Below are 23,739 nucleotides of genomic sequence, written 5' to 3'. Positions count from 1 at the left end.
CCAAAGGAATTTATTGAGATGAGAAGTCATGTTTTGGAGGGTTAATGACATCTAACCTATAAAGTTTTAGCTGTGAGAAAATATAGATATCCTTTTGATTCAATTTGAAGTGGTATCCCCATTTCAGGATGTCTAACACTTGTTATGATTGATTACAACACCACTTGCAGAAAATTAAGCATGTGGGAGATGAACAAACATCGTCCGTTATTGAGGAAGCCATAAAGGTTCAATTGGATAACTCTGTACCAAGGGCAGAAATATTAGTGATAATTGTTGAGAGTTGAGCTTGAATTCAAATCAGGAGATTTTGATAGAGGCTGTGGCCCTTGAAAAGTTGAAGGAGAATGCTGATCAAGCTGATAAAACTGCAGAAGTCGAGTATATTGATAAACTTATTGCTCTTGTAACTCGCATGCATCATCGCATTATCTTAATAAAACAGTCTCAGACCAGCAGCCCTGTTCTCATACCTTCGAATTTCATCTGCCCCCTTTCGCTAGAGCTAATGACTGAGCCAGTGATTGTGGCATCAAGAAAAACCTATGAGCACGCTTTCATCAAAAAATGGATTGATCTTGGGCTCACTATGTGCCCCAAGACACGACAGAAGTTGACTCATACCAACCTTATACCTAATTACACTGTGAAGGCACTAATTGCAAACTGGTGTGAGTCAAACAATGTGAAGTTGCCTGATCCAATTAAGTTCATGAGTCTAAATGCGCCCTATACACGTTGTGAATCCGAGGTTAAAAAGTTGGTTGAGGACTTGAAGAGTACATCAATTGATACTCAAAGGGAGGCCACAGCTCAACTCAGGTTTCTTTCCAAGCAGAGTAGGGATAATCGGATTATAATAACGAACTTTGGGGTAATTAGCTTGTTAGTTGATTTACTTCATTCACCAGATACAAAGACTCAGGAAAATGCTGTTACAGCACTTCTTAACTTTCAAATATTGATAGCAACAAAACAGCCATTGCTAATGCAAATGCAATTTTTCCTCTGATTCATGTTCTTGAGATTGGAAGTCCTGTTGCTAAAGAAAACACAGCTGCCACTCTCTTCAGCCTTTCGGCCATCGAGGATAACAAAGTCAAGATTGGAAGGTCTGGGGCAATCCGGCCTTTGGTTGATTTGCTGGGGAATGGTACTCCGAGGGGAAAGAAAGATGCAGTGACAGCCTTGTTTAATCTGTCAATATTTCATGAAAATAAGGCCCGAATTGTGCAGGCTGGTGCTGTAAGATACCTTGTGGATTTGATGCTCCCAACAGCTGGAATGGTTGATAAGGCAGTATTTGTTTTGGCAAAGCTTGCTACAATTCCTGAAGGGAGGACTGCAATTGAAAAACACTGTGGGATTCCCATTCTGGTTGAGGTTGTTGAAATGGGTTCAGCCAGAGGAAAAGAAAATGCTGCTGGTGCTCTTTTACATCTCTGCATATGCAGTCCTAGGTTTTGCAATTTGGTTCTGCAAGGAGCTTTTCCATTATTAGTGGAATTGTCCAACTGCGGAACCCCGAGAGCTAAAGAGAAAGTACAATTTTTTTTTAATTCACTTCCTTCAACTTCGGAAAAGTAAACATCATAAAGCCGATGTTTGTTGCAGGCACAAGCACTTATTAGCCACCTTCGAAACATTAGACATGGATATGCTGGAACAGGATGAAAGTCCGGAAAACAACCGTCATTACCATTCAAGGTTTTGGGCCTATACAGTTTGTTATATGTATATTTGATGTTGTAAATCATGCAGGTGAAGTTTTGCTGCTTGAAATTACAGGGATAACTTGTGGAGGATTTAATTGAGAGTCCACTTGTGAAATACTCCTCTTTTTTTCTCTCTCCTTGAATATGGGGAAATTGTGAATGTTGGAAAGAGATTTTCCTACACGTGACTCTTTATCTGGAGTTTGAACTTTGCAGCGAGCTTGGGGGTGGAATGAGTGAATAATCTTCGTTCCATTTGCTTAACCAAGTCCATTAACATTTTTTTAAACTACTTATCAGTTGTCAAAATCCTTTCTTAATATATGTACTTACTGATATTCAGTGAAAAACAATTAACCCTTCACAATTTGACATGATAAGTAATCAATTTGACATGAAGTTTATATTTAACTTCACGAGTAACTAGAAGCAATTCTGCTAAACAAGCTCCTTTGGGCGGCTACCGCTGAAGAAATCCCCAAATTCCAGCTAAAACATTCATTCATAAACAGATTCCAAATGTCCCACTCTAAGCAAATCATAAAATAATAGATTTAACTAAAATCACCAAATAAAAAAGATTACTTGAATAATTTTTTTATTAAGACCAAGCATTAAGATAGTGAAATCTGGGTTTTGTTTATTTTTCTTCTTACTAAGATTAAGAAACCAAAAATAACACCCAGAATTCAAAGCTGCATTCAGGTACCGTCTCTTCGTTTCTTTCTGTTTACCTTTTCCATTCTTTTTTTACTGTGGAATCTGTTTACTGCTGTGTTTTATTCTCTTAAAATTTGATATATGCATTTGGTTTCTTGTTTAAAGACTTAGTTTCAAAGCCTCTGTTTTTGGTTTCCTTGTAGATCACTGGCCCGTTAAAATTGCTGAAAGATCTTGATTGAGGTGCCTCTTATTTCCTTTGCTGTCATTTCCTTGCATTCCTGAAAATTTTGGCTATATTTTCTTATTTCATGTTGCTCATATTCGAAATAATTAAACAACCCATTTGATCTAATTAACCATGTTGTTTAATAGTATTGTTTTGAATGACATAAGTGGATTTTTTAATTATTTTTTAATTGTGTGGGTAAAAGATAGGGAACATATCTAGAAAAAATAAATAAATAAAGTGTTCAAGGCCTGCTCTAGACTTCACTTAGCTTTAGCAGCTTTTTTTTTTCCTCCACACCAAGTATGCTGAAGGGGTGTATCGAATAGCCAAGATACAATGAAATCTTGTTTGACAACACTTTGCTCTAATGAAAGCACACCACTAATCACCTTTGGTTTGAAGAGGAGCAGAAATAGCTTTCTTGGATAAAGTTTCTACATCAAACCATGTTGGCCATATAAGTGACATGATAAATCATGTAGAGACGGACAGATTTTGGTAAATTTAGAGGTTTCTTTATATCTTTGCTAGTTTTCATCCAGTAGCATGTGGAATTTGAATGTGGTTGTGGGGAAATTTTATATTTGTTTTTGTAATTTTTGTTGAGGCCTTTCTATATCCTTTGGTTTGCTGCACATCCATAAATAACAATGAGGTTGATGGACTAGTAATTCGTATGGAAAGGCTCTACATCCATGTAGTCTTATCTGGTTGCTTTTGTTTCAATTGTATCTTTTTTCCTTGTCGAAAAGGTAGACAAATTTTTTCTGTTTTAGTAAGGATGCAAGTGATTACTAAAAAATTGAAAATATATCCAAATAATGAACTCTTAATTTCAGTTATTTGTTGGCCTTCATTTATTTTTCTCTAATCTTCTAAAGAAGGATTTGGCTTGTTATTAGTCAGATGTCTCTCTTCTTAGGGTTGAACTGTAGGTGGGGATCATGTTATGCTCAATGTTAAAGAGATGGTTGTGTTTTTTATTGTTAGGTTTACCTTTATTTCAATTTGATGGAGGCTGAGCATGATAAGCTTTGAAAGGAAGCATACTGTAACTTCAGTGGGTGTTGTGGAGGTAAATATTATGATTGAAGGTTTAGAGTTTTTCTTAATATGTTACGTTAATTGAGTCTTGATTTAAAGTTTTGCTTTTCTGTATATGGATTTCTAGTTAGTAAAATTGAGATTTCAAGAGTGTGTTTTTTTGTTATCAAGGTGGTGTAACTTCATAGGCTATGATAAGGATGTGAAAAAGGTTTTCTTCAGTTTTATGGAACGACATGATTTGCCAAGGATCAGCTCTTGAGAGAGAATTTTGCTCTTAGGATTTACAAGGAAAAGGTATGTACTCTGTCCTTACTTTCCTATTTCACTTTTTATTTACCTTCAAACTCTGCAAATGAATTTATTAGTCTTTTCTTAATTCGCTTTTGTGCCGATAGAATCGTGGTGATATTAGTGTTTCAAGAACTGCAGTAATAAGCTGAAAGCTTTCTCAAGTTCTTTGATTTACTTCCTTCACCTAATACAAAAACTCGAGAAAATGCTGTTGCGGCAATTCTTAACTTATTAATCAATGATAACAACAAAACAGCTATTGCTAATGCAAATGCAATTGATCCTCTGATTCATGTGCTTGAGACAGGAAGTCCTGAAGCTAAAGAAAACTCGGCTGCCACTCTCTTTAGCCTTCTGGTCATCGATTATATCAAAGTCAAGATCGGAAGGTCTGGTGCAATCAGGCCTCTGCCCTCTGGTTGATTTGCTGGGGAATGGTACTCCAAGGGGGAAGAAAGATGCAGCGACAACCTTGTTTAATCTATCAATATTTCATGAAAACAAGGCTCAAATTGTGCATGATGCTGCTGTAAGATACCTTGTCGATTTAATGGACCCAGCAGCTGGAATGGTTGATAAGGTTTCGAGTCTCTACGACTTGTACATCTGATGTTGCAAATATTGCATGTGAAGTTTTGCTACTTGATAACGTTTTTTGTGGGGGAGATAGAGGGGATTGGATTGAGAGTCCAGTTTTATATATGTGGGGTGAAATTGATTGTTGGAAAGGGATTTTCATGCACTTTGAGGTGGGATAAAAGCAGCTAATAATTTTTGCTCCATTGCTTATGTTTTTGACGCTTATAAAGATTCACTTTATTTATATCAGCTATGTGTGTATTTAGATCACGTAAAGACCATACAAGGAAAAAAAATTAACAATCCATCAAAAAACTTGAACAAAAGATTGAAACGAACAGATCGAATTATATTGAACCACAAGGGATGAAACTATTGAAAGATTACCAACAATCACAAATCGAAATCGAGTGCAAACCACGTCTAAAATAAAAAAAACAACAAGATAATAAATAAGCGAGTCAACTCGATCGATGGAACAATATTAAATTTAATCCTGATAAAGTTAAATGAAAATAACAATCAAACTAGTGATAAAAAAATGAAACGTACTATAAAAATAGATTTATTGAAAATTAAAATATAAAAAGATAAAGAAGATTGAGGGCTGGATTAGGCTTGCTAATGAAGGTGAAAAAGTGGAACAAGCTAGCAACCCTAAAAAATTAGAGAGAATTTAACTTAAGCGGCGCCTCTCTACTACCCAACAACTATATTCCTATTTGCTCATCTTTTGTTTAGAAGAAACGAAGTTGTGGAATTTATGTCGAAATATATTCTTCAAGCTATCAAAATCTATTTGCTGCTCTACAAAACGACAAAGTTTAAGTGTTTATGACATGGCATGTTTAATTAATTTTTTAATATATTAAAATTTTTATTTATATATATATATATTCTTATTTTGGTATAAAATAAAAGGTAAACTACATATTTAGTACTTAAGCTATTACTTTTATTCCGTTTTGGTACTCAAACTTTATTGTTTTTTAAAATCATACCTAATATTTAATTTAAATTTCAATTTGGTACCCACCGTTAAAACCTTAACGGTGACGTTAATGTGTCACCATATGATAATGTCATGTCATCATTGAAAAATAAAAAAAATGTCATGTTAGTAGGTCTGTTAATTTTTTAATAGTGAGTACTAAATCGAAATTTAAACTAAACGTTAGTTAAAGTTTAAAAAAAATAAAATTTAAGTGTCAAAATAAAATAAAAGTAATAATTTAGATACTAAATATGTAGTTTATCCTAAAAAATTAGGATAGGGACTCACGAACATAAAATTAAGGCCCTCATAAACATAAAATGAACTATATAGGTACTAGGTCCAAAATAACCAATCTTTTTCATTTTTTAGGGTAAACTATAAATTTATTTAACTTTATTTTCTCTCTTATATTACTTGGTGTATTTTTGACTTTTTTAATGTAATCACGAAATTTTATACATTATTTTTTTTGTCACTCAGTCATTAACTTTCTGTTGGTATTATGATGTGACAATCAACATGTAAACGACATAGTTTTGGTTCTTATAAAAAATCAAATTTAGACCAAAACGACACAATTTTAGTTTAAATAGAAAAATAGTTTTATTTTTTTCCTTTTTCCTTTTCTTCTTCTTTCCCTTCTCTCTCCTCATCTCAATGAAGTCAGATTCCGGCCAACACGTCGATCACATTTGTGCGAGACCAATGACCGTATCTGAATTTAGCACAACATATCTGAAGCATTTGTTGTCTCAATGACAATTTCAATATAGTCGGACACTCAAAATCCTCAAGATCGCTAAAGAAAATGATTGTATAACCAACCAATATACATGACCATCACAAGTACGACCAATTCTACCTCTCCGTTGCTCAGCCTAAAACGTTTAGGTAAAAAGAATGAGCTAAATATAATAAAGCATCCAAATTGTTAAAAAAAGTTAGAAACCCAAACCTTATCTGTGGAAAATAATTTATTTTTTGAAACATTCGTAAGCACAACACAAATTAAATATAAAACTTGAAGAAGAAAGTCACGAAGGTAGATGCTATTGATGGAAGCAAAAATCTAAACTTCATTAACAAACATCAAACCATCAAATTAACTTTCTCGTATGATTGCAAATGATAATATCTTTTGGACAACCTTTCCAGTTTAATGAAAAAGCAACTGAATGATACATTTTGCAGGCTAAAAGATGCATATGCATAATCAATGTCTTGTATGCTCAACCAATAATATTCAAGGAGTCATAGTGAGGGTTAAAAGGTGTACATTATGATGAGATTTCCAGATTTTCATAGTCATGAGAGCCTGTTCAATGTCAACACTACGATGTAAAATGTGAACCTTAAAGGATGAACTAAATGGCTTCAAAAGGTACCATTGCTGCTCAATGGCATAGTACGTGGAAAGAAAAACCAAAATGCTGGTTTCAATATAGGGCTCATTATAAATGCGCGACACTAATTCATGATTTGTGCACTTCAAGCTTGATTTCAGCATCTGCAATGGAAGACATGGACCATAACAATATCTTGAAGTTATTAACTATGAATTGATTCCAAGAAAATCAGTTACCTGGAAAAATAAAGAAAGATAAGTCAGTCGTCAAACCTTAAGAATGAAAACCTAATTATTCAAGATACCATGAAAGTTGTTTGGAAGAGGATGCCACTGAAGAAGTAAATTGAAGCAGCGCAAAAAACATGAAAATATCAAGGAATTCTTGATTCTGGTTTTGTCATCACTCATCTACGAAGGTTGGTATTGAGGTGAAGCCAGTACTTTGACATTGGTCACCGATAAAGGTGTCTAACAGTGGTCAGAATAGCGGTCGACGTGGTAGTCGAAATCTGGGTTCACTAAAGTTGAGGAGAGAATTGAAGAGGGGGGACAAGAAGAAGAGAGAAGGAAAGAGCAGAAAACGAATGGAATTTTTTTTTTATTTTGACCAAAACTACGTCGTTTTGGTTTTAATTTGATTTTCTATGAGATCCAAATCTACGTCCTTTTGATATTGGTTTCCATATCATAACATCGTTAGAAAAGTTAATAATTGAGTGACTAAAAAATCAATGTATAAAGCTTAGTGATTAAATTGAAAACAATTAAAAGTATAGGAGATAAAATAAGATGGAGAGTAAAATTTAGTGAGTAAATTTATAATTTACCTTTTTTAATATCTGCTTTTATTATTCTTTTCTACTGGCGACACAACTATACAGCGAACATCTGCTACACTCCACCGATCTTTTTCTGAACCACGCCTTCGCAAATTCTCCTCTTTTTATTTTCTTTTCTAGAATTTCAACTTTGTAGCCATCAAACAAATTCCAGAAAATCATACGAAAAATTGTCAACGGTGGCGTTAACACTCCACCAATCCAAGCCCAGGTGTTAATAGACTTGAATGCTAGGTTCTTTACCTCTTCTCTGCTCCCTGTTTTAGGGTTTTAGGGTTTTGCGATTTATGTGTATTTCGATGCGTAAATTCCTTATTCCCTTTATGATAATCTTGTGCTCTAACTTGTCGTTAGTTGGAAAATTCGTTCTTTTGGGTTTTTTTTTTAGCTTTTTATGTTCTGCAGCTTTGATTAATCTGTATATGAATATAAAGATATGAGCCATTTACTTGTAGTCTCTTTCTTTTGAAAATTCAATTTGCTTAGATGAAATGGTAATGTTAAATTTGATTTCAATTTTGCAGGGAGTGTTTTTTTTAATTAAGTTGACTTATTAGTGAATTGGAAGTCTTTATGATGATTAGTAGTATAGGCTCTGGATTGGAGCCAAAAGACGAGTCCAATACAATGATGGAAATGGTTTCAAATGGTAATGGAAATGGAAGCTTGTCTCAAGATTCGAAAGATAAGTTTATGCATTCTGTGAGTAATTGTGATGACCACAACTCTGGTGAGGAAACTCTGAATGGTGTAGGAGAAGGGACGATACCCAAAGGAGCTGCGGATATGGAGATTAACATAACTGAATGTACAAATTCTGACATGGATAGCTTGACTATCGCTGAATGTCAGGATGACACTGAGAATTCGAGTTCTTTTGGTGGCACTATATCTGGGGCTGAGAATGACTCAGCAATAAGTGATGTTGAAGTTGATTCGGCATTACGCAGTGGGAGTCCATTGGGATCAATGTTTGATGGGTTGTTCCTATTAAGGTACTTTTTTTGGTAGCTCAAAGCCTCAAACTATTTTGTTTGTGTTAGTTTATTGATAATTAATGAAATTTTATTTTAATTTACTGGCTTCTAAAAATGACCACCATAAATGCACATAAAATTATATTGACTCTTGCTGATAGAATTATTCTTTACACTTTTTTTGGCTGGCAATTGTAAAAAAGAAAACTCTGTTTCCATTTGTGATGTGTATTCCAGTTTGATGCCCAAATACATGTTGCATTATTCAGTTTTCTTTCTTTTCCTAAATTTTCCAGGAAGAGAAAGTTGACAGATCATTGGAGGAGGTTTGTTCGTCCCATTATGTGGCGGTGTAAATGGTTAGAATTGCAACTTAAGGAATTTAAATCTCAGACATTGAAGTATGATCAACAACTTGCAGAATATGATCAGAGAAAGAACTTTGAATATGAAAAGCTCACATTTGAGGGACTTAATGTGAAGTCACAACCTTTTCAAATTCAAAGAAAGAAAGTAATGAAGAGGAGGAAAAGAAAGCGAGTTGAAGATACTGCTGATTTAGCATCTTATATGTCAAATCATAACATTTTCTCATATTATGGTATGAAACTATAAATTTCATCATCATTCTTTATGGATTAAGCATTTTTTAAATCCTAATCTGATAAGTACATTCTCTTTGCTCCCAGACAGTAAGAAATTTGTTGTTGCTACTTCTGCTCAAGATGGTGATAATGGTAAGTTTGGTAAGAATTACATTTGACTCGGTTTTGGTTACTGTGTAGCTCATAGGTGTCATAGAGCAAGGTCAACCAAATAGCTGTTGTGATTGTGTTTCCAAAAATTGACTCTCTCTAATGGGTATTTTGGTCCATTTTCTTGATTATTTTAGGAAACAAAACGGTCAATAGCAATGAAGACATTGGAATTAGTGATGGATTGTCGGGTCTTGAATTCAGAGACGGTGATATTTGGTTAGAAAAGATCCTTGGAAAGATTGATCTGATTCAATCACAAGTTCACACGTTAAAGACCCGAGTTGACAGTGTGGTTAATGGAAGTCCTCAAAAGTTCTCTTCCATTAATGTATTGAGTTCAGTTATGCCATGCAACACTTTATATGGTTCTAGAAGTCGCTCTTCTCCAGTTGGGAGTGGAGAGCGAATCCCAGTTACATCTCAGGGTGGTAACATGGGAGATCTATTTGTGCCTGGAAGTAGTGCAGTTTCAAGTCATGGAGAGGTTGCACCTTTTCCTGATGTGATTGAGGGAACTGAACAGAATCTTGCTGCAGTTTCTTATGACAATGTGAGCTCTTTTTTTTATATATTGTTCTTGATCATTTAAGTTTTTTTCTTCCATCTTTTCTGTAACATTTATTGACATCTTTAATTTTTACATTTTTATCATTTGCTTTGCTTACGGCTGTAGCAGAAGATAACAAAGTATTGTACTTGTAATTTAATTTTGGGTTTCATTCTTTGCTTCTGCTAATACCGTTGGCTAGGAAAAAAGGGTTTTTCATTTGCACATATAATACAAAACTAGAAAAAAATCTTCCTAGCTTTTACCTGCCTCATGTAATTCCTACTTTTTTTTGTTCAGTTAACATTCACATTATTATATTGTCCTCGGTTTTTGTTATCAGGATTTGGTTTTGATTGTTTTATACATGATGATGTGAATATTAACTAGTATTAGATTCCAAATATGCATATTCAACAATCTCGTTTTCATTTGTAATGCAACAATTCTTCATTATATTTGCAGACTGAGGATGATATTTTGATACATTACCAGGCTGCCAAGGAAGAGTTGTATAATTTTCAAAGTGGTTTAACTCAACCGGCAGAGGAGCTGCCGATGCCAACCGAAAAGCCTACTGTTCTTTCTCCAGATGACCTCCTTGCCAACCCTTCAGTTCAACCAGATGTGAAGGTATCTTTGATGTCTGAGTCCGAGATCAGTACTAACAGAAGGAATATGGAGAAACGGAAATCAGGCACTGAGGATCCGCCGATGCCAACCGAAAATCCTACTGTTCTTGCTACTGGAGATGACCTCCTTGCCAACCCTTCTGTTCAACCAGATGTGAAGGTATCTTTGACGTCTGAGTCCGAGATTAGTAATAACAGAAGGGATATGGAGAAAGGAAAATCAGGCACTGAGGATCCCCAGATGCCAACTGAAAAGCCTACTGTTCTTGCTCCTGGAGATGACCTCTCCGCAAACCCTTCTGTTCAACCAGATGAGAAGGTATCTTTGATGTCCGAGACCAACATCCCTAATAACAAGAGGAAAATGGGGAAACGAAAATCAGGCACCAATGAGCCACTGATACCGACTGAAAAACCTACTGTTATTGCTCCGGGAGATGACCTACCTGCAAACCCTTCTGTTCAACCAGATGTGAAGGTACCTTCGATGTCCGAGTCCAAGATCCCTAAAAACAAAAGGAAGATGGGGAGACGAAAATCAGGCACCGGGGAGCCACTGATGCCAACCGAAAAGCCTACTCTTCTTGCTCCTGGAGATGACCTCCCAGCAAACGCTTCTGCTCAACCAGATGCGAAGGTATCTTCTACGTCCAAGTCCAAGGTTCCTAATAACAAAAGGAAGTGGGGGAAACAAAAGTCAGACACCAAAGAGCTGCCAATGCCTACCAAAAAGCGTACTGTTCTTGCTCCTGGAGATGACCTCCCGACAAACTCTTCTGTTCGACCAGATGCAGATGTATCTTCGTCATCCAAGTCCAAGGTCCCTAATTACAAAAGGAAGAGGGGGAAACGGAAATCAGGCACCGGTTGGTGGAGCCTGAAATCCTCAGGGTAGCTAAATCTTCTAAGTTGGTATATGGTATCCGTACATGTTCAAAGAAAACTTCTGGAAGAGCATTGCTAGACTTTCCAGCCCTAGTTTCATCTCTATGTACATGCTAAGTGTCCATTCTCTTAACCTCTTCTTTCATATTTCAAGGGCAGTACATATCATGATCGGAACATACTCGTGCTGTTTCGCTGCTGTGCCGTATTCAAAGTTTGACTTTCTGTATGTTGATATCACTTTCTTTATGGGCGATCTACTCATCCCAAGCCTCAATCAATATGTTGTTATGGCTTATGATTTGGAATTTCACGTTTAGATTTGAAGAGTGAAGATCATTTATATAACTGTACAATCCAGTAATCTACCAATAAAAAATTTTCACAAGAAAAAGGGGAGAATCTTTTTATTATAGTTGTTGGGAAATAAGATGCAATGCAATTTGTTTTACGGAGTACACTTTATTTCATACACACACATTCTTATTGTTTTACATATAATTGGTGGGTGGATCTCAGTGGACAGAGAGTGATAAGATAGGAACAAACTGAAGTCTAAATTGGAAGGGGAATATTAAGGGCATTTAGGGTGGCCCTTAGAGTTCAACTTGTCTCGATAGCAAGGACATTCAGACTTGTTCCCGAAGGTCCCTGAAGGAACACACTTACAGTCGTGGCAGCATATCCCACAATACTTCAAGCACCGGTCTTTCACTCCTGCCTTTGCACATCTCTCCGCACACTTTCTATCACAGAAATCTACTAGCAAATAAAAGAAAAATCCCGTTACACCTATGAAAACAAATCAAGGATACCCTATATTAAACATATGCTTATATATAACACACAAATGATAACAATGTTAATCTCAAATGCATGAATGATAAAAAAATCAGTAGTTTAATTAATAATAAAAAAAAACATTACTAAGAGGAGGTGGTGAACGAGATGGCGGAGGGACGGTGGCGGGTGCAGGTGCTCCGGGTTTGGCAAATGAGAGTTGGACAAATGATGATGTAAAGAAGAGTAGCACAAACAACGAAGTTGCAAGTAAAAGCTTCATCTTTGTGAGAAAGGTCACTGGCCAGAGGGTCGAGAGTGAAGGTGACTGTGGTAGGACTGTTGAGTTCTGATGGACTTTGTGAGGTTTTGCAAAGGTATTTATAGCTGTGATTCATGTGGAAAAAAATAAGTTGAAGATAATAAAAAGGACGTATAAACAGCTAACTAGAAAGATTTTTATTTAAAAATTGATAAAATTAACACTGCAAATTATATTAATGTGTGTTTAAGATAAATTAACCTTGTTGACTCGAAATATCCATGAACCGACCTCGTTACAAGTACAGCTTTATTCTTGGATCTCTTCAAATAAGAATATTCAAAACTCGGTTAATCTAGGGTGGGTTCTTCCTTTTTAGAATTTTTAGAAAGTTGTTTAACCCGAAAATCTAGGTTAATTGAATTCTTAGCCAGGCTTGCAAGCAACGTTTTCTACATATAGTATTGGTGAAGGGTAGTTCTGTTGTACGATTGTTTAATTTAAGATTAGTTTAAGCTGATTTTTAACTTAAAATCTTATATTGTTTAACTTAAAAATTATACAAATTTATAACAATTTAAGTTATAATTAAAAAGTTACATTGCGAAAGATTTAAGGTTTACAATCGAAAATATTATGAATAATGAAACATTTTTGATTATAACAAAAAATATTATTCTGTTTAATCTAAAAAGTTTTGGTCTTAATATTTTTTTTTTATTGTAACTCATTTCTATCATTTTTTAATCTTATATTAACAAATTATATTTTAAAATTTTCTATTACTAAATGACTGAAAGAGAGAAAAAATACCATAGATTTCACATCATTTAAGTATTATTTAGGATAATATACAAGTTGACATCACTGAATTGTTTTCTACTTCTATATAGAACATAGATATTTAATTTTTATTATTAATAAACTAAAAAGTAAATCACCATTGAATGTCATTTTGGTTTTGGTTTTGTTCAATTGTCATCACTGAACTTTTAAAAGTTATGCTTTAATCATTTATATTATTAATTTAGTCATTAATTTTTATTTTCTTGGCGACGTGATACACCTAAATTCTTTTTTTTTTTAAAATCATCAATTTAGCTCTTTCCTAAATGATATTAACCCTAGCTACTCCTCTCTACTCTCGTCGTTAATTTCTATGACATTTGTCATGGTGATAGATCTTGATACTAAATTTAGAAGTGAATTAAATTTTTAAAAATATATAGGAATTTGATGAAATTTTTTAATTTTTTAATAGATTTAATAAGATCGTGTATTTTATTATTTTAATGACTTTCTAAATTCATAAATTCTTATTCTTATTCTTATATATAGGAATTGAACATTATGTCCTCCAGAAACAAAATCGTGTATTTTATTATTTAATGACTTTCTAAAGTTCCCTTCTTTTTCTTTCTTACTATATTATATAAGAATAAGAATTTATGAATTTCCAATGAATTTTTTGTGGTGTATTCTCTATACTTGCCATTTTAAATGGATCCTGACGCAATCAGAAACCAAGAAATGGGTCTGGTTATTGGAACTAACAGGTAGTGATCAAAACTGAACAAAAATAATAGTTACGGTATTAAATGTGTAGTTTACCTTAAATATATTTATAATATAATGACCTATCATGTAATTTAGCATTTTTTTGTTCTTTCCTATTCTCTTGTCGACAGCTTGATGGGAAATCTAGAAAGATCCCATTAGAAAGAAGGAAAAAAAGCGATTTTATTTTGTTACAAAGCTTCACCTTCACCTTCCTTAACTTAATAAATCCATAAGCTTCCTTCCAACGGAACACACTTGGGGATGAGCTAATATACGACGTTACTAGATACATTAAAAGATATTTAATAAATTTGGTTTAGCGTTATCGGAAATGTTGAGTAATAATAATGTAGTAGGTCTAAATCATGAAGAAATATTAAAAAATTTGACAAACGACAAACTTAGCTTGTTGATTTATGTCGATACTTTATAAAAATATATCGATCCACATCAATATAATAGGAAAAAATATGACAAAACCGGTCACGAAAAGACAAAACCGGTAAAGCGCTACCGGATATATTGCAAGTGTCGATACTTGAATATAAGTATCGACACATAGTGAATTTAAAGGAGAAGCAGTTTTAGCGCCTATAAAGTGTCGATTCTTTATAAATATGTATCAATCCACAACGATATAACATGTAAAAATATGACAAAATCGGTCAGGAGAAGATAAAACCGGTAAAGAGATACCGGATATATTGAAAGTGTCGATATTTTAATATAAGTATTGACACATTGTGAATTTAAAGGAGAAGTAGTTTTAGCGCCTATAAAGTGTCGATACTTTATAAAAATGTATCAATCTATAACGATATAAAAGGTAAAAATATGATAAAACAGGTCTATAAGTGACAAAACCGATAAAGCGCTACCGGATATTTTGAAAGTGTCGATACTTTAATAAGTACGCATAATAAAATATCGATACTTTCAAAGATATAGGTAATTATTCTATCGAAAGTGTCGATACTTTTCGAAAGTATCGACACATGACATAAAAGTATCGACACTTTTGTAGTTGTATCGATTAAATAGAAATTACATATCCGGTGAAAATATAAAAGGCATAGTTAAATATCCTCTGAAAAATAGATAGAACGGACGAGTTTTTGAAATCGAAACGTAATTGTTGCTGGATTTCAGAAGGCGTTTCTAAACCGAAGTTTGTTTGTTTGTTGCTGCAGTCGAATCGAAAAGTACGTTGTAGAAACTCTAGTTTTTTATTATTACAGTAATTGGAAATAGAGTTTTATGTGTTGTTTGGGGTTTTCAAAGTAAAGAAGCATTTGAGACCGATTACAGGTAGAAAGTGATATTCTAGATAAAATATAAATATCGATACTTTTATTAAATATTATAGATAGAAAATGATATTATAGGTTGTATAAATGTGCCGATACTTGGAGTATTGAGTGTTCTCAACCGTGTGAAGGAAATAGGGATTAAGGTTTTTAGATTTGGTTTGGGGATTTCGAATTAAAGCCAAGAAGGATTTGTGACCGATTATATAATATTATAGGTAGAAAATAAATATGGATACTTGTATATAATAATATAGGTAGAAAATGATATTTTAGGTTGTATAAATGTGCCAACACATTTTGTAGTGGACATTCAAATTCTTTTGAAGAAAACTGTTTTACCACAAGAGTAGTTATCTATATTTGTATATTGAATAAAGTATATGTAACAAGTATTTGATTTGATTTGCGTAAACTGATATATGAAGGAAAAATGGAGTCAATGGGTGGAAATATTGTTGGTGGCGCAGATGACTTTGAAATTGAGGCTGAGACTCGAAAGCAACCAAAGGGTGGATATATGTACTTCTAGTAAGTATCAATGTCTTTTTGTTATTATTGTTGAAATGATAATTGGATTAAAGTATATAAGAACTTTAAATTGATGACAAATTTTAAATGTTGACAGTATGACCGAATGCAAAAGGATGAAGGAAGGTGGCGAACACAACGGTTCGATATATAAATTGAAATTGACATTGAGTATTATTTAGCGTTAATGTATTGATTAAAAAACGTTTATGCTTAATATTATGTGAGAAATGATGTGTTGGAGAAATGGAATTCGATGAGTGATGCTGAGAAGGAACCTTACATCGCACAGTCAAAGATGGATAATGAAGAATACAAAGAATAGAGGAAAACACATGAAAAGAAGGTATTCATTAAACTTGTAAATACGTTGATACAAAATATATAAGAACTATAACATTATATATTGTTAAAAAATGTAGGAAGTGTCGACAAGGTGCAACATTAAAAGGGTGAATTCATTAATTATACACCTTAAGGAGAAGGGTCAGTTGAATGTATTGGGAGAAATAGGGTTTAGATCGTTGGTAGGAGTAAGGGATCGACCTATTCGGAGGGAATTATGTCGATCTTTGATGGTTTGATGGCACAATTTGATGTCAAATAATGTATTGCTAAATATGGTGATTTTTCATTTCCTCTCAGGATCCTTTGTGTTGCAGCCGTCTTGGGGGTAGGAAATGAAGGCAAAAGTGTTGTAGAAGTCTCTAAGAGTAAGGACTGGAAAGCACTTGCCTCCAAATATGGTTTGAAGCAAAAGGTGACATATGTTGAACTTGAAGAGGAAATCAAAAGTAGATCTTACGGGGGGGGGGAGGGTGAGCTGAAGGCCCGAGTTCTATTGTACCTTGTCGGGATCTTTCTTTGTCCAACGGGTGATACGTCAACGAACAAGGACTATATGAAGCTCATTTGAGATGAAGGCTTGAAGGGTGAATTTAATTAGGCTGAATATGTCCATTCGAGATTGATTGAATCAATAATCACCTTTAAAAAGGGCAGCCAGAGATACCTCAAAGGGTGCATAGCAATCTTAGAGGTAAAAGAGTTGAAGAATGTTTTTGTTTTTTATATAAAATGAAAATATAGTTATTATATAAAATTATAAATTTTATTATAAATGTAAGTTGCACTATTCGATTTTTGGTCGGGCTGTGAGGCAGTGTCGGCTTATGAAAGAACCGGAGTGGCACGCATCCGTGCATGGGGGAAGGAAGAGGTGGTTAGAGTGATGGCGAAGTTGAAGTTGGATAGACCAAGGAAACAAGAAAGGGTAATAAATGTAATTAAATAATATTAATAATATAATTAATGTCTTAATATTGTAATTTAATTTTGAAGGTTATTGGCAAGGATGTAGTGGAGGCAGAGGAGAAGGAAGAAGAAATGGTTGTATTGGGGGATGACGATGAGGGAAAACGGAGTAAATTCAACATTTTGATGTCTGAATTGGCTGATATAAAAAAAATCCAATTTGATATCATGTAAAGACAATCAAGAGTCAAAGAGAAACTTGAGAGAGTCGAACAGACACTTGAGAGGCATAAGGTGGAAGTGGAAGGAAAAATAGATGGAGTGGTGAAAGAAGTTGAGGTGTTTAGGGGTGAACTTAAGATGGTGAGGGGTGAAAAAATTGTTGGAGTGGTGAAGGAGGTTGTAGAATTGAGGAGTGAACTTACGAGGGTGAAGGGGGTGGTTGATGAATACTTAGATGAAGGGGAAAAATTGAAGGGTGAAATAAAAGAGATGAAGAGCTATGTAGAGCAAAAATACGATGAACTGAAAAAATATGAAGAAGAAAAGAGGGAGGAAGAAGAAAAGATGGAGGAAATGAGGAGGAATGATGTCGATGTGATCTATACACCGGAGAGTGTTATAGATGCAAATTTGGATTCGGAATGTCCTGCATCACAGAAGAAGAAGCATAAGGTAAATTGAATAAAAGAAAACTAAATTTGATCTTTATCATGTTGTTGTGAAAAAAATTTGTATGCAAAATTGTAGGTTGAAAAAACGGATATTCCGAGCGGAATTGATGACATCGAAGCTGGAATTTGTGATTATTTATGGAATAGTGGGTTAGAATCGGGGTAAGTGAAATATATTGCTTTGTGAGTGATATTTAAATATTTCATGACAAGATGTTAATCCTAATGATTCATACAAATATTTTGTAATCTCAATGGGAAATCAATTCGCTAATATATGCGACGTTGCAACGTTGAAGCCTACGAAATGGGTTGGCGGTGTGGTACGTAGAAAGTACAAAATGTTAAAACCTATTGAATATGTTCTGATTGTGTAATTAATTTTGTTAGGTTATTGATTTGCTCGCCTGGACAATATGCTATGATTCGAAAAAGTCACTCCGGAGGATTAGCTACCTTCCATTCCACTTAGCGGTGAGTTAAATTAATAAATGTTGAAAAGTAGTGTTATAAACGGTATATTAATAATGATTGTCGCGTAAGTGCAGCAACAGGCGTTGGATGCCATCAACAAAGTAAGTGTTGAGAGTATTACTACCTTTTGGAGTCCCATTTTGGGTAACTATGTGAAATTCACCGACTGTGAGAAGGTAAGACACCATACGAATTGCAAATTATGTTTTCGGATATAGAATGTTGAATTTTGTCAAATTGGGTGTAAAATTTGTTGCAGATCATGATCACAATAAACTATCATAATTCACATTGGTATCTTTTGGTGTTGGATATGGTATATCGTGTTGCAACATTATATGATAGTTTGTTTACATCTGAAGCAGCTAAACAGAGAGTGAATGATGCTAAGAGATTGGTATGTATGAAAGGACATTATGTAAATTATAATGCATATTTTGTTTGGATCATAACTTCATATTTTTTAATGCAGATGAAAATATTAGATAGTTATAATAAGAAAATCAATTGGGTAGAAGAATGTGGATCTCTAGGAAAGTTCCCCTTGAAAAATTTCAAATTTGTGGAGCATAAGAAGAATGAACAATTGAATGGGTATGAGATGTTATCATAAATAAAAAACTTAATTTATGCAGGTTTCATAATTGACATGTGTGATTTTAAAATTTTGTTATAGATATGATTGCGGCATGTATGTGATAATGTGGATTGAATTCGATCGCGAATATTAAACAATCTCGTAAGCCACAATCAAAATCAACGAAGACATGAGATAACAAAAGCTGCCATGAGACACAAGAATAACAAAAGTAAGCGATGATGTAAATGTAGAGTTAATTTTGTATAACATTTATAATTTTGTATACGATTTATACTTTTGTATGTTGATGTAATTATGTATGAGATGAGAAAAGTTAGCAGTAGGTTGTTGTACATGTTTCTTATACACAGTAAGAGTCATGTTGATACTTACGATATATGAAGATCGTTGTCTGCATTATTCCAAATGTCATTATAATTGTCATCATGTGTAGGACTGAATGGCTATTCCATATAGAGGGTATGTACAATAACTACGAAATTCAATAATTTTAAAGTAAGAGGTAAATTTACAATGTAGTTGGTAAAATAGACTTTTTTTAATAAAAAAAATAATAAACACAAAGATTTGTTTCCAACATTTTGTCCAGTATGGATCCCAAACGTTAAGTTTCCAAAACATAGGTAAGAATATGTGTCGAAACGTTTATAAAAAGTGTCGATCCCAAAAATATCGAAACCCATAATTATAATATAATAGGTAATTTTATAATATAACCAGTATAAATATACCGGTTTTATGTGAGAATAGGTCTACATAATATATCGACACTTTTTTATTATGTGTCAATACATTTTGTCCATAATGAATGCCCAAAATGATGAACGCATAATGTGTCGATACATTTATTGAAAGTGTCGATCCCAGAAACATCGAAACCCATAATTACAATGTAATAGGTAATTTTTCAATGTAACCGGTATAACTAAACCGGTTTTATGAGAGAATATGTATACATAATGTATCGACACTGTTTCTCCAGAAGGAATGCCCAAAAGGGTGCACACAAAAAGTGTCGATACATTTATAAACAAGTATCGATCCCAGAAACATCGAAACCCATAATTATAATGTAATAGGTAATTTGTCAATGTAACCGGTATACATATACCAGTTTTATGAGAGAATATGTGTACAATATGTATCGACACTTGTGTAATTTGTATCGATACTTTTGGTCCAGAAGGAATGCCCAAAAAGGGTGCACCACTAAGTGTTTATACATTTATAAGAAGTGTCGATCCTAGAAACATCGAAAACCATAATTATAATGTAATAGGTAATTTTGCAATATAACTGGTATAAATATACCGGTTTTATGTGAGAATAGGTCTACATAATATATCGATACTTTTTCATTATGTGTCAATACATTTTGTCCATAATAAATGCTCAAAAAGGGTGCACCACTAAGTGTCGATACATTTATACAAAGTGTCGATCCTAAAACATCGAAACTCATAATTATAATGTAATAGGTGATTTTGTAATATAACCGGTATAAATATACCGGTTTTATGTGAGAATAGATCTACATAATGTATCGACACTTTTTTATTTTGTGTCGATACGTTTTGTCCAGAATGAATGCCCAAAATGATGAATGCATAAAGTGTCGATACCAGAAACATCAAAACCCTTAAATATAATGTAATAAGTAAATTTACAATGTAACCGGTATAATTATACTGGTTTTATGAGAGAATAGGTCTACAACATGTATCGACACCTGTGGAATTGGTGTCGATACTTTTTGTCCAAAAGGAATGCCAAAGGGTTGCATGCATAAAGTGTCGATACTTTTTAAAAAAAATGTCGATCCCAAGAGCATCGAAACCGATAATTATAATGTAATAGGTAAATTTTCAATGTAACCGATATAAATATACCAGTTTTATGAGAAAATAGGTCATCATAAAGTATTGACAATTGTTAAATTTGTATCGATACCATTTTAAATATCACGTGTTTTTCCCCCTTCATTATTTATAGATTATAATCGATACAAACTCCTCCATATCAACAAACCCTAAACCTAAAGGCAAAAGAAAACTCTTCCTCTCTGACGAATACTAACATTATTATAACAATGACGAACAGATATTCATGTAAATTTATCATTATTTTATGGGTTTGATTGATTTCCACGTTGGAGTTTTTTTTTCATGAGTGTGTTTGTGTTCCAATATAATAGCATCCACACCCAAAATGGCTCCAATACGTCAACGTTAGAAGCACGGTCTTTCTCAAAGCTATTCTCAACCCAAGTATTCTCAACCACAACCTCATTCTCAAACAATCACTTTTTCTGAGGAAATCAGGTCATTCAAAACTTTGAACTTTAGATCCTATACAGAGAAAGAAAGATGACAAACGAGTTTTAAAGTAAGGAAGATTCGTCCCGAACGTGTCATTGACCTGGGTTTCTTGTTTGATGATAAATATGCATTTAGTTTTAAATCCATATTTACATCTTGGGGTTGGCTTGAATTCCTTGGTGTATAACCAAAATATTACCCCAACCTAGTTAGAGTCTTCTACAACAATGCTTCCTTACAGCACGAGCCTAATAAGACTAATATAATAGGAATTAATACCCATGTCATGGAGAATGATATATATATATATATATATATATATATATATATATATATATATATATATCTCCGAAAACTATTTTGGAGGGTCTAGATGTCAAAAATAAAGGGGATTCAGATGAAAATAATTTAGATACTACAATACAACGGGTTGCTAGAAATAGCCTAATTCACCTAGATGTAGAGTCGAGAGTGTTTCACAAAATGCTCTCTTGGTATATCCGACCTATTGGGGGAAAACATTCAACGCTTCGAGACAGCGATTATTGGTGGATAGCAAAATATAAATCCAAAATGGCTCAAAACATTGCTAAACTGATATTTAATACAATTGCATATATGGTCAGAAAGAGAGCAACAATTTCAACTTCACTACCATATAGATGTGTCATCACCCATCTGTTGAATAAGAAAGAAGTTGATTTTTCGCTTGACGCCCCTGTTCGATTAACCCACAATATTGATATGTTATTTATTAAAAAAGTGGGATATGATTTTGTTGAAAAAGTCGGTTGGAAGCTTGTCAAGGAGGTCGGATTAGATCAAGAGATGGAGGAAATGGACCCCATTGGCCATGAATACGACCAACCAATTGGAGACGCAATGATGGAATAAGCTCCAAAAGCTCCGGTTGGAGATGATGTCACAATTAAGACGGTGATGGAATACATGGTCAATTTTCGGGAGCATATTGATTCCCATGTGAGTGGAATGCGAGCCGATATTTCATCATTGCGCGATGAAGTCTCCATGTTGCGTGACGAATTACGTCAACGAAATCAAACGAGTTAGGAAATTAATTATTTATGTTTCTAAACATTTACACGTTTTGAAATGTATTTTATTTTCTTTTAACAAATGTGGACAACCAAGAGGTCAATGAAGATGAAGATGACGATGAAGATGATGATGATGATGATGATGATGATTATGACTATGATGTTCCAAACAAGTAAATCGTGTATGCAACGCCGCCTGCAAGAAAACTTATAATTTTTTATGTCAATGGTGTCCTTGCCTACATCCCAAGACAACCAAAATGTTTTAATTCTGTTCTTTTGTATCCATTATTTTAACATATAAGCGTAGAACTTTAATCTCATTTTCTTCATGTTGTAAATGTTGTCCTCAGAACAGGATTATATGAATTTATGCATTTTTGTGTAGACAATTTTGTTGTTTCTATTTGGTCTTCCAAGATGAGGTTAGAACTGTTGAGCAATTGAATTACTGTAGCCAAAATCGTTAATATACAATTAAATGTTAACATTCAAACTTGATTATAATTTAAGGCATAACATCGACCCTGCACTTGAGAAATTACCTTTACTGTCTGACCATTTTCTATTCACTTGGGTAAGATGAATCTCATTACAATTTGCTGACTTTTATTTATCTATGATTCCTACATATTTATGTTCGACTATTTGTGAACAGGATCAAGCAAATTGCAAAACATACGATAATGTTACCTACTGTAAAGATCTCAATGATGTTTGGAACGTGTTTCCTTATTTTAACGACCTAAATACACTGTTGGTCGATGATTCACCGGAAAAAATGATTTATAATCCGGTAAGTTACATTTATGCAATATGTTTTTCCAGTTAAACAGGTGTTCATACATTGATTGATTAACAATTTGTGTTTATATAGAAATACAATTACATATGTCCACAGTCCTTTGACGATGCTTCCCATTCGGGCGACAATGCTCTAGGTATAACACAAATTTATTTATGCTTATGCGAATTTAGTAGTAAAATTGCACCTCATTAGTTTGATACTTGAAATTATTTATATATGTCCTCAGAAAAAGGCGGTAACATACGAGAGTATTTGGAAAATTTGTTGAAGGCGCCTAATGTTCCGGACTTCGTTAGAAATAACCCTTTTTTATCGGATTAATTTCGTTGTGGGTACATTATTTGAACATTATTTGAACATTGTTATGTATAAATTATTTGAACATTATTTGAACATTGTTATGTATAAATTTATTGTGTACGTATGTTACTTGAACAGTATGAATCAATTATATAATTTCATTTATAGTGTAACAACTTACCTTTTTCAAAACTTATTAACTTAGCTAATATGCATGTTATCATTCCATATTTGCTTCTCTGTATACAAATACATTTGAGGATTGTTGAAATATCAATACTAGTTATTAATGTATTTTACATCTG

The 23,739-nt window shown here is 33.7% G+C and overlaps 3 protein-coding genes and 1 long non-coding RNA gene across 9 annotated transcripts; 3 read left to right on the top strand and 1 right to left on the bottom strand.

Annotated features, from left to right (window-relative positions):
* Window positions 1-18: 18 nt before the first annotated feature.
* Window positions 19-2,243, top strand: LOC120122738 (U-box domain-containing protein 4-like). The gene is given in 3 exon segments (XM_039141848.1): window positions 19-40; window positions 282-959; window positions 962-2,243. Coding segments are annotated over 3 exon segments (1,326 nt in total). The 3' UTR covers window positions 1,588-2,243.
* Window positions 2,244-2,404: 161 nt separating this feature from the next.
* On the top strand, window positions 2,405-3,958 carry LOC120122811. The gene is made up of 3 exons (XR_005516112.1): window positions 2,405-2,618; window positions 3,598-3,682; window positions 3,823-3,958. It is a non-coding gene; the product is annotated as an uncharacterized LOC120122811 (long non-coding RNA).
* Window positions 3,959-7,766: 3,808 nt separating this feature from the next.
* Window positions 7,767-11,758, top strand: LOC120122457. 6 transcript variants are annotated; one of them, XM_039141595.1, is made up of 7 exons: window positions 7,767-7,942; window positions 8,233-8,703; window positions 8,982-9,286; window positions 9,375-9,426; window positions 9,573-9,993; window positions 10,456-10,715; window positions 10,911-11,753. In XM_039141595.1, the coding sequence occupies exons 2-7, from the start codon at window positions 8,282-8,284 to the stop codon at window positions 11,515-11,517; spliced, it is 2,067 nt and encodes a 688-aa protein (XP_038997526.1). In that variant the 5' UTR covers window positions 7,767-7,942; window positions 8,233-8,281; the 3' UTR covers window positions 11,518-11,753. The 6 variants fall into 6 exon arrangements, with proteins under 6 accessions (XP_038997526.1, XP_038997530.1, XP_038997528.1 ...); XM_039141599.1 differs by lacking the exon at window positions 7,767-7,942 and having other exon boundaries at window positions 8,101-8,703; window positions 10,911-11,092; window positions 11,411-11,758; XM_039141598.1 differs by lacking the exon at window positions 7,767-7,942 and having other exon boundaries at window positions 8,102-8,703; window positions 10,911-11,259; window positions 11,419-11,753.
* Window positions 11,759-12,070: 312 nt separating this feature from the next.
* On the bottom strand, window positions 12,071-12,570 carry LOC120122708 (peamaclein-like). The gene is made up of 2 exons (XM_039141825.1): window positions 12,435-12,570; window positions 12,071-12,266 (listed from the first exon to the last, which is right to left on the bottom strand). Exons 1-2 carry the CDS (start codon window positions 12,568-12,570, stop codon window positions 12,082-12,084), a joined length of 321 nt encoding a protein of 106 aa, XP_038997756.1. The 3' UTR covers window positions 12,071-12,081.
* Window positions 12,571-23,739: the final 11,169 nt, after the last annotated feature.

This window comes from Hibiscus syriacus, unplaced genomic scaffold (genome assembly GCF_006381635.1).
Source record: "Hibiscus syriacus cultivar Baekdansim isolate YM2019G1 unplaced genomic scaffold, ASM638163v2 tig00110387_pilon, whole genome shotgun sequence".
Taxonomy (NCBI): Eukaryota; Viridiplantae; Streptophyta; class Magnoliopsida; order Malvales; family Malvaceae; genus Hibiscus; species Hibiscus syriacus.
Note: the sequence above shows the minus strand (reverse complement) of the source record. Positions and strands in the feature narration are given on the sequence as shown.